Consider the following 12,080-nt stretch of genomic DNA (forward strand, 5'->3'; position numbering starts at 1 on the left):
CCATTTGCAACTTCGTTGTCGACAAAATTAAATTTGAAAATTCCTTACGAACGCTAGCACTTTTCGCGTTTGCGACTTCGCCGTACTATAATGGTATAATTAACTTGTCCCTGTATTTAGCATGCTGAGGACACTGCAATATCACTCAACTTTATTCTATTGAATTTTTGTTGAGGTCTCATTAACGAATTTGTATATCTAAAGATTAAACAAATAATGAACCATTGCCAGAGAGGGTTATGCAACTATAATATTTGAGCAAGTATAGACCAAAAATTCGTTGCCATCAGTTTATGTTTTCATGATTCGAGAAGCAACAATTTGTTTACGGCAAGATTTCGCTAAGACGTAGCGTTAATCTGTATCCTTCATAACATTAGCAAAATCCTAACGTATAATGTAATCGGTTAAGTTGCAAAAGCAACAATTGCATAGACGAAAAATTTTCAAATTTAATTTCCTCCAAGACGAAGCAGCAGATAGAAAATCGTTGTTCTGTATTTTTGGTTTATTTTTTCATACAGAGTCCACCCATGTCAGCTTGTACCACCCATTTCGAAACATCCTGTATATTACAAATTACATTATTTTATGGAATTATACTATGTAGATAATGTCACTAATAATATAACAGTTGCAATATATATTAAAAAAACATATCATATGTATCATAACATACTATTGCGTTCTTTACTCTCCATACTGTCGTCTTTCCAGGACTCGTAAGAGTATGGAATCAGGGCACCATTACAATCTAAGAAGAACATTGATAGAATACATCCCTTTAACTTAAACGTAGATCCATCTATAAAAACAAATAGAATAATCATTACATTAGGTTATACCTTGTCTCAGACACGCACATACGTAGAAAGGCCTAATACATTTCATCGAACACAATAACACTTACTGCAGGTAGAAACAACGACTGGATGAGCGTGTCGTTCTCCACGAGCAGGTGTATTAAATATCACCGTTTGTATAGATCCTAAGGATGTACCAATCCAAAGTGTTGGCACAGGACTGGTATCTTAAGAATAGAATAAAGCATATTAATAAGAGCATCGATTAAGAAGCAATTTAGTGTGAAAATGTCACATACCGCTCTTTTTCGTGTAGGAATCTGCGAATGTAAGGCAGCTGATGGTTTCTGTGGTGATATTCTCGAGCGACGACATGCTCGAGCTTCTTGATCGTTGAAACGAACTGTCATATTTGTCTACCCGACCAGCAATCCCGAGAATAAATGGAAAATTAAATACCGAACACGTAAAATTGCCGTATAAATCATGACGAGCATGCAACATCTATCACAGTAAACATCTCTGACAAGTTAAGTTTTCTAACGTAAATTAACGAAAATCGGTAAGAGACTCGGTCAGAGTGTGAAAGAAAACTTAAACGTTTTGGATAGTGACACTAACATAATAACAAGAATAGCAATAATTACAACAACAACAATAATAATAATAATAACAGCGACAGCAACAACAACAACTATTATGACTAGTACCTCTCTTGATAGGACAGTTCACAAAGTAACATCTTTCATTCGTTTCAACATTCATCAAGTCGATCCCATGTATGTATATCTAGTATGTCGCAAAGTTCGTTAGAATGCCACGCAAAACGAAACGAACAGAAAATAAGGTAACATTGTAATTGTAATTAAGAGATCAGTCAATCTTAAGCGAATATGTTATTGGCACTATGTGCCGATTCATCATGCGCAAATTACGTGTAGCCAAATCAACGACGTATATCCCACTTTCATTCTGTTCCCTATTAATTATCGCGTTCAACAAAATGAAGTACTAGAACTTTATACTTAAGTGATGTAATTAACATAATACTTGAGTAGTATATTTAAACGGTGTTAGTAATATTAATTTTCATATTTATCTAAAATCATTAGATAAATGGTAAAAGTATAAGGTCGATGAGATTCTGTAATAAGACGCGTACATTTGTAATAAGATTTTCAACTAGGGTAGAAAGTTAACAAATATTTTACGACATATATTATTCGTTAAAATCTTGCAAATTACAGATTGAATGGAACTTTAAATTATATTTCCATTTTAAATGCAACTAAGGACCGGTTACCGTGTCAATCTCAATCGTCAAAATTTATTTTTATTTAAAAAAAAATTATTTTTTATTTGCGTCCGACACAATTCTTGTTCGATTCATGAAAGGATATCTCGGTCGAAATAAATTGTTGCCTCTGCATAATATTCTAGTGTATGCGTTATTCAGCATTTGATCTTAATATCACCGAAATAAAACGAGTTGCGTCGCTAAAACGTTTTCATGAAATTATAGCACGTTCGACACAATCCACACTCCCAAAGGCACTTGAAAGCTTGAACACAAAGAGTGACCTGGTTTTAAAAATTAAAACATGAACTTCAAATAACATATACAATTCACGCTCTAGATATAAGAAGAAACGAAATTTCAGTAGCAAGAATATGATTATGCACTAAAAAGGCATTCCGCGACATCCCTGCGAATTCTACGTTCCAAACGTACTCAGTATACATGTACGCGCGTTATATAGGTATGCACAAGATTTTAATAAAAGTTCAAGCTTTTCCAAACTCGATTTCTTACTCATCGGTATAATAAATAATTCGTTGTTTTTTTTTACTTACATTATGTCATTGAAATACAGCGGTAACTATATAGTCTGCATTGCTATGTAAATTGATACTTGTTTTCCTAAATTATAGCTTCATAGTTATAATTTATCATGTAACATTAAACATGTATATGATATAAATCCCATATTTGATATATTTTATATAGGTATATAAGACATGTATCAAGTGTACGAAAATTTTTGATTATCAGCTGTTTGCACAGATACCGTTCTCTTTATTTCGATGTAACTTTATACCATACTAATGCTAAAGAAACTATAACTATTTCATCTTTATCAACATCCTGTGCATTCGATATTTCATAAAGTGTACACTGAGCGGAAGAATTAACTCAATGTGTTATCATTAGGCAACATTTATTAGAAAAAAGCCAACTGAAAAATGAGGCAGATAGATGAAAATCGGAGAGAACGCGGAAGAGTATTTTTTTATCAGAGGTGCAGTGTGAGAATTAGAAATCACGCAAACTGGATGATGTGCCGTTTTGTGTTTTTAGAGAAAGTGGTTTGACCAAGAGTGAGTGAATAGACCGTTAGGAAAAAAAGACGTGATGCAGAGTAATAAAGTCTGCCGAAGTAATATATATCCACACTCAAATCAGCAAAGACCAGACAGTATTTATCAGACATAGCGAAAAAGAGATACGATAACGAAGACCAATCTTAAAAACAGCCATTTTTGAAAATTACAAGTTAATTTATGACTATGATATTACTATAAATTCTGTATGTCGGTCGTCAAGGAAGAAGATAATATCGATTAATATAAGAGTAACGATAAGGAAAGGTATAAGAACATGTTTCAGGGTATACGTTTACGCTGTAATAAATATGTTTGAAATTATAACGTTATAAACTATAACACAGTATCGAAACGGTTTCATGAAATTTAAAATTTAAAGAGATTTAAATGAAAAAAAAATTGATCTAAGGAACTCCGGAATATTAGTTAGATTTGATCTAATTTTCATGAACTACTTATAGATTATTTTATGTTATTATATATTATTATACATATATCGTTGTATCGTTGTATCGTTTTCCCAGAATTACTCACAAAAATTAGTCACTTCTCGATTTTGAACAAATTCACCTTTGAAACAGTTTGTTTTTCTGTAACAGTATGGAACAAATCTGTTCAAGAAATGCTGGTCTCCATTAATCGCATTCAACCTACCATAGAAGAATCGTTCTATTAACAACGAAATCAAAGGAACAACGAAACGAGGAAAAAAGCACTCAGAGAAGAATAGACTTATCTCATTCAGTAACATAGAAAACAATCGATGATCTACATAAGTAGTATAGCAATTGTACTTATTAAAATGATAATTCATTGAATAATACTACCGAAGCTGTTATACTGTCTGGTGTTGGAGAGAATATTCTGGTAGTTGAAAGAAGCTTGCGGAGTGGTCGACGAATAGCCTCGTATCTCGGTGTTACGGTGACTAGAGAGTAACGAAGTCGTTGGAAAGTTGTTCAACGACGAAGAGTCCAGCTCATAATGGTTGGTAGTGGTACTCAGACACTTCTGGAGCTTTCTTATACCCTGAGCACGAGACTGACGTGCTTCGATCGTAAGGGATTTGCGAGAATTCGCATTCGAGCCGGCGATATCGTCGTCGCCGCTATTTACGGTATTCTGAACACCCGACCGAGGGATGCAGACACCACTAGTACTAGGTCCTCCACTACTTTCGCTATTGCAACCACCGTCACCAGTGTTACCACAGGGGCTACAGCTATTACTATCGGCGTTGTCACCTTTCTCACCGCAACCACTACCACCAACGACCACCGTACTTCTTCGCGTTACCGGCAACATGCACATCCCGTTCATCTACAAATGAGCGATAGATCAAACGTGAAGAAAGTATGATAGATGTGCTCGGCTAAGCAGTCTTAAATCCCACTCTAAAACTCTAGTATTACCTTACAGTAAACGGTTTTTCTTTCACATTCTCCTCCAAGTTATCGCTACTCATCTTTTCAGCCTTTTATATTTTAATTACATGTTAATTCTACCATTAACTACGTTATTTTCCACGGTGACAGAGTAACTTCACCGGAGTCTGATTTTTAATTTACTTAAATGCAGAGATAGCATTTAGGCATGTTTGTTAAGACGTATTAGCGATGTAAACAGAATCAAAGATCGAAGGTATTTAAGAAGAAAAATGAAATTAAAACTGCTTGTTACCTGAACGAATCTTACATGTTCTAGGGGAGGAAAAGAATTTATGTTATATTCCTCGTAGGATAATAATCCAAATTACGGAATAAATAGAGTGATCTCCATACTCTATGAAAACTGGTCCTGTAATATGTAGTGAGAAAAGTGACATTCCTCAGAAATATTATTATCATTATTACAGCGAAATATCATTTTTATGTTAGCTGGGACAAGTAAAGATATCAAACATTTCAAAAGGCCTTAAAAACTAGTTGGTAGCCTGTGTAAAAAATTACTTTGCTTTCTTTTTATTATATCCAGTATTCTGCTTTCAATTTAGAAAAAAATGGTAACAAAAAATTATGGAATTGTAGGTCTTGTTGTTGCAGAAAGGTCTTGGGGCGATATATACCTGTATGTTCCGCGTAATCTGAGAATAACAATAATTTGGACAATTTTTAACTAATAGACGTAATAAGAGCCAAAGTGTCATAGCAGTATACATATATACATGTGTGTGTGTAAGTTGTGTAATAAATATTTTCACCTTCTTACATATATTCGATACAGACCTAAATACTCCGTACCTACCAGATTTCATTTTCTCAAGATTTTAGTAAAAATTTATTAGTGTTTATAGAATTTCTCAAGTAAAATTTCTATCTAGTACTCTAGTATTCTTTCTTATTAAGTAAAAGTAGAAATTAGATAAATTTATTAAATAAAAAATGTTATATTTGCTATGATATTTTGACTCTGATTCTTATTTGTCGATCAGACAATCATGATCTTAAATTTCTCAAGATCCATAAATACAATATTTCAAAAAATTGACTCACTTCTTACTATTTTCATTTGTTATTCCTAATTCCTGCCAATCGCATATTCATTTAACAAAATAACACATCGTTCACGAAATGTTTTCTACAACTGATATCGTTCGATAAAATTTCACTAATGGATAATTATTCGGAATAGGGGCAACCTTATCGATTTCGATGACCTTGAAATGTATTGTCAAGGTCGACATTCTGAACAACTTTCTCCTATACATATAATCGCCGCTCGGCTTCAGTTTTCAAGCTATAAGATAATTTATATCTGATACGACATGTAAATGTTATTTAACAATTTATTTTATAAATTATTGTTCTGTAAACAATTCTTCAATGGCGGTAGATATATTTGTTACATTTTTGACCAATTGAAGAACGGAATAAATCGCAACATTCCATATATCAATCGCTTCATAGAAAATTATTTCACGCTAGCGTTATCGTCTACCTAACGCCGATTGCATACTATTCTACCCTAAGTTATGATCCATCAATTTTTCTTTCTTACTTATGCGATACTAAAAGTGGTTTTTTCTCTCGTCAATGAATTAAGTTTAGGTTGGACTAAAAAAAAAATGCGGCCGCCTAATCTAAAATGAAGTGTAATCAAGCCTACATTTAATTGAAGTTTTTTTGCCAATATTTTGACAACTAAGGCCGAGCGAGGGTTATATGTATAGGAAAAAGGTGTTCAGAATGGTGACCTTGTTAACATATTTCAACATCATTGAAATCGATGAACCTCTATTCTGAATAATTATCCATTAATGTTTAATTTAGCTTCAATTATACGTTTTCTTATTATTTTCTATAGAATTGTAGAAATTTCTACAAATTTGTAAAAATTCAACTTAGCACGATTGAAAAATACCTTAATATTATAGATGCATATCGAGCTAGAATTAATGAATTAAAACGAAGCATTTATAACATTTGCATTACGACAAATATTATTGGTTTACTTGTGAAATGTGAGTATTGACAAATAATTCGTAATACATCTTGAAAATTTAAGCATTAAAAACAAAAAGAATTTTAGATATTTGTAATATAAAGAATGATAAATATTTGATAGTAAACGCGTAATTAATACATAAATATGTATAATACTTATTCACAAAATGTTCAATGGGTCCATTCCTGTTGTTTTACCAAAGAATCAAATAAAGAAATTAATAACATTTAATTTAGTGAAACAATGTTATTTTAACTAAATATGTAATATAGACATCTTCTGGGCGCATAAAATAAAATTGCAGCAATCGTATTTCACTACAAAAACGAAAAGTTATTCCGCCTTTAATAATTCCATTTAATTGTTATTTGAAAATAATTATAACAGATTTCTATCAACGCTAAATAAAAGAATCGACTGATCAGTGGGAAAAATGGCGGAAGATATTTGTTTCTTATATCGTGGTTATTTCTAAAATTTGCTATGTGGAATATCAGCATATATTATGCAGAGCCCTTTATAGCAGTCAGTCAATATGGAAAAAAAATTAGAGAAGCACAAGATAGTCAATGATACACTTCAAGAAGAAAAAGAATATAGCAATGATTTCGCGCCCTGTTGTCATTGATGATGCCGTAACCATCCGTGTTATTATTATTACTATTGCTATTGCGTGCAAATGATTAAAAACATATCGAAAAGCTTTGAAAGCGATGTTGTACCGAGAGAAAGGTGTAAACACAACGAATCTTGTGATATGATACCGTACCTTAAACGCATATTACAGTAAAAATAACCAATATATATATTTATATATATAGGTATATATGTGTACACATATGTATGTATGTATATACGGTGTATCAACAAAATTAAAATTGATTCGAGAGATGATTTTGAGTAGAAAATGTAGAAACTCATTAATGTTTATCAATCGTAACGTATCTTAACTATATAGATTAATTCTTACTTTCAAAATCGTCAATCGCAACCACATAACTTTTATTTATTATTCATTTAAATCTGCTTGTTGAGATTTAAAAAGGTTTCTTGAAAAACTAAAATTTTGAAATTTGAAACAAAAGAGCAGCAATGTTTGCACGATTAATGATTTCAGAAATAAGAATTCATTTCGGCTGTCAAAGACATTAAAATTAGGGGAAAGTAACTGATTAAATTAATAATATTTCACTAAATTTGTCATGTACATATGTTCTCGTAACATTTTCTATCTAGAATCTCCCTCTTATCTGCGAATCGACTGATATGTTTTTGTTCAGCTTTGGTAATACACCCTGTATATAGAAATGAAACAACTACAGATATTAAATTGTTCATGTATATTAACTCTTAATCGATAGTGGTATTAATACAGGTAACTAACGACATACTTGAAAACATAGAAGCAAATATGTACTTGATGTTATCTAGAAATCATCGATATAAAATTCTGGCAACAGACATACTTTTCTCTCGGTGATCAGACAACTGTCAAAATGTGAAAAACCTTTTTTTTACCTGAATCAACCTTGCTGTCGGGGAAGACCGCAAAACTGATTTGAACCTGAAAAAGCGTTAAAGTAGAATCTCTTCACATTTAATTAGTAGATTGATTACGCTCAAAAATAGATTTGTAGGTTTTAAAATTTGAAGAAAGAATTGAATTTACATAATTGGTTACGGTACATTCGAAGGAGTACTCTGATATTTTACAAACTCAGGGTGAATAATATTGTTAAGAATGGGAAGTATCTATACAAGTTAAAACGAATTCACACAAATGGGTATTAAACACATATGCGAATATGTATGTAGTCTTAATGTACGTACACTATGCATTCCAAATACTCGTAGATGTACCTAATGTGGATATACAGATATGCTGTTACAAAAACAAATATCTTCTAGTTACGAACAAGGCATATGGGGTACAAGCTGTATGTGCACTGATGAAATGCCGTAATACAACAGAATATACCGTTCTGCGATACAATGCAAAAATGTATATTTTTGCTTTTACTTTGCAAAGTAGATGTCCTAAAGATATGTATATCACATTTCCCATTGATCTGCCGTTAACTCTTATACATATATCATGTATTATATGTACATACACTGTATTAGTACTAAACTTTAACGAGCATAAAAATATGCGTGCACGTAAATATTTTAATTAACTTTGTACCTTACGATGTAACGTTCTTCGATTCTAGTAGCCACAGACTTCGGAAGCTTTAGATTTTATGTAGACATTAAATTTGTGAGAAACGATTTTTTTAAATAGAAAACGTAGGCACCCTCTGAGTACAACCTGAAATCCTATTGAAGTCGGTTATGTGAAAGCAACGAGTCTGCACTCTTCCAAAACTTGGAAAATCGTACGTCTCCTAGCAAAATTTCTTATAATCTCGTATATCTTATAAAATATATAATGATATATCGATGAAACTGATTGACTGACTATTATATTAGACTCTACATTTTCCAATAATTAGAAAAATTCAGAAATTTATTCCACATAACTTTTTACACTAATATCGCAATATCGATGTTATTTATATTATGTAACACTAGACATCTCCTGTTTAGATTTTTCGTTTCCTTTATGTTACATTTACTTATGTTATTACGTTGCGTACCTATATACTTGTATTTGAGTATTTTTAACACTTTAAATCCGTAATACGTTCATTAAATTACGAAAGATACAACAAAAATATTATATTAAAAGTATTTGATTAGCAAAGTTTCGCTGACTTTTATATTCCAATTGAACCTTTTTACCTAATCTAGTAAGAAAATGTTTTTCATCTCTCGATGGATAACATTATAAAAATCGTTCAATCTCTTATTAAACAATATCGTTAATACTATTTCTTAAATCTGTAAGACATGCATTAACGAGTTTAAAACACTGTTGTCATGTATTTTAAATTGTTGAATGCAGTTTACGATCTGAATTCAAAAAATTTTGCTGAAAACAAGTCGATTTATTTTAGATATTACTATTGTTACATTTAAAGCTACAAATGTCGTGTATAGAAATTCAGTAACCTAATTTATTGTACTTGTAATGGAAAAAATGAAAAAATATGACAGCTTTATCGTCTAAACTTTGGGAACGAATAAAGGAAAAATTCGCTTGATCAATGTCATATAAATATATATATACACAGATACATATGTATATATAATCCGATTGTCAAGTCAAATAATAGATGGTACATGCTCTGCGAGAAAAGAAAAGGGTACTACTTTCTTCATGTGCAGTGTCAACAAATAAAATCCTATGTGGTCACCAGAATCCTATGTGGTTTGCATAAATTACTCATGCATAAATATAAAAAAATTATTTGAACCAGTACCAAAACAAGCTTGGGGTCTAATATCGCAATTGGCTTTATTCTTGCAAGCTTTTTTATCTCGTATCTATTCTCAGATTTATGTGAGTTAATGACTGTTAGTAATTGTTTGTATAGTGAATTTTCAATTTTCAATTTTAAATCTATGTAAACTCGTTTACTACTTTTTCTTCGATTTATCGCATTTATGATGACACGCGAATCATCGTATATATATAACGAAAAGTGAATATGGAATATAATCAACGTATAATACATAACGTATTACGCGCAGTAAGCTGCACAAGAATTAAAAAATATGAATACGCGATACAGATCTGTAAAAAAATGCAAGTAAACGCGGCAGATTGTTACATGGAGTGCGTATTTTAACAAGCAGAATAAATAATATGTTTCACATAAACCTTTGATTCCAACGATATTGTTTAGCGGAAGCTTAATTTATATATGTATATTCTTTTGTTATTTTAGTTTTACACTTATACATATATATATATATATATAAACACAGTTACTTGTTATTACCTCTAAAAGTTATTTTACATGAATCTACGAGCATCCTAGGCCTTCTTTTAAAACGAAATAAAGAAAAGATAAAAGCACAGTCGAAATATAGCAGAGCTCCTTTCTATGTAATTAGTCTAGTTTTTGTAGGACACAAGTATACGCTTTCAGTCAATGACATCGCAGAGGCATCTGTTTTTTTGATCGAAGAAGTCAATTGCCAGTGAACGCAATGACGTTGCGATTAAAAGAAAATGTTGTTAGTAAACGAATAATTCACTCACGCTCACACTCGAACGCATATATGCTCACATTCGCATGTTACGTTAAACTCTACACGTATCACATTTCTAAATGCACACGGACAACACAAACTCTCCTCTACTCTAATTTTAAACACTTACTGAATCTTCTTATTAGATTGCAGGTGAAAGATTCGGAGGCCGTGTTTGTTTCCTCGCATCTTAGGTCACAAATCGCTGGATCGTTTTTCGCAAATTTTAAATTCGGTACAGATAATAAACGACCTTCCCTTTTCGCTTGCTTCATCTTCACGATTTTCATCAGTCTCGGTGGTTTCATTTCACAGCTCTCGGCTAACGTTAAATTAACCGGCCGTACGGCATCCGATTTCTCAATAACGTTCTCATTGTCAGTGGAAAATCGTAAAATCGATTTATTTTTATCTCCTTCGATCACCGGACTTTTCGCTTCTTGATTGTTCCTCTTTTTATCATCGTTTAATGGACTTTCACGTCCAGGTATCGAGCCTTCTGATGACAATGAAGATTCGGACACGGTACTTTCAACTGGAGACAGCGAACTCGCGTTTTCGGGTATGTTACAGTAAAAAACGGAAGATTTCTGACTGCTACTATCAGTGCCTACCTGTTAACAATGGGGTACTTGTATATACTTTTTCATCGTAGACCTATCGAGATAAGAAACATCAGCTTTGTGCTATACAAGCTCAGACGATTAGATCTAAAGCTAACAACGATTAACGTACACCCAATTTTCAAACGTTTATTTTTTTACGTTTAGACAAACATCACGTAAAGCAATCAATAATACTGAAGAACTAACTTATTAGAATATATTAAAAACTTATTTATTATACGATGTTTTTCATAAAAAAGGATTTCACAGTTTCTTAAACTTTTCAGTCTTTTGATCGCGTCCTAGTAATAAGTAAAGTTTATGCAACATATGTTCCTAACGCATGAAATAACGCATATAATTTTTCAACCGGAAAAAATAGCTAAAGAATTTTTGAAAAAAACAACGTAAACAAAAATAGATCTCACATATTGGAATCATTAACAAATATTTGAATTGTCCAATATAAGCTGTTTTCATAATATTATTTCCTCAACCTTCTGCAAGGGATGATCTCAATTTTTATATTTTCAATAAAATGAAATTATATCAATTATAGAAAGTAATATATAATTTTGAATAGATATTTGCGTATACTTTTCGTATATTAAATATCGTTTTATTATACATATCTATCTTAAATTTGTAGCATATATTGCAATTATAATTATTCAACTTAACTCAAATTTCCTAAATAATTGAA

At 31.7% G+C, this 12,080-nt stretch overlaps 1 protein-coding gene across 8 annotated transcripts in view; it reads right to left on the reverse strand.

The window, feature by feature from the left end:
- LOC126865192 (syntaxin-binding protein 5) overlaps positions 1-12,080 on the reverse strand; it is a 59,655-nt gene that overhangs the window by 13,513 nt on the left and 34,062 nt on the right. For 3 of the 8 annotated variants that reach the window (XM_050617412.1, XM_050617410.1, XM_050617415.1), the window contains 4 exons: positions 10,901-11,386; positions 1,103-1,226; positions 911-1,030; positions 680-805 (listed from right to left, as the gene is read on the reverse strand). In XM_050617412.1, the coding sequence (XP_050473369.1) occupies positions 680-805; positions 911-1,030; positions 1,103-1,226; positions 10,901-11,386 (856 nt within the window). Of the gene's footprint in view, positions 1-679; positions 806-910; positions 1,031-1,102; positions 1,227-4,015; positions 4,509-8,150; positions 8,197-10,900; positions 11,387-12,080 lie in introns of all 8 variants that reach the window. The other 5 variants (XM_050617414.1, XM_050617413.1, XM_050617417.1 and 2 more) reach the window with 3 other exon arrangements.

The sequence above is a fragment of the Bombus huntii genome, chromosome 4 (assembly GCF_024542735.1).
Source record: "Bombus huntii isolate Logan2020A chromosome 4, iyBomHunt1.1, whole genome shotgun sequence".
NCBI lineage: Eukaryota > Metazoa > Arthropoda > Insecta > Hymenoptera > Apidae > Bombus > Bombus huntii.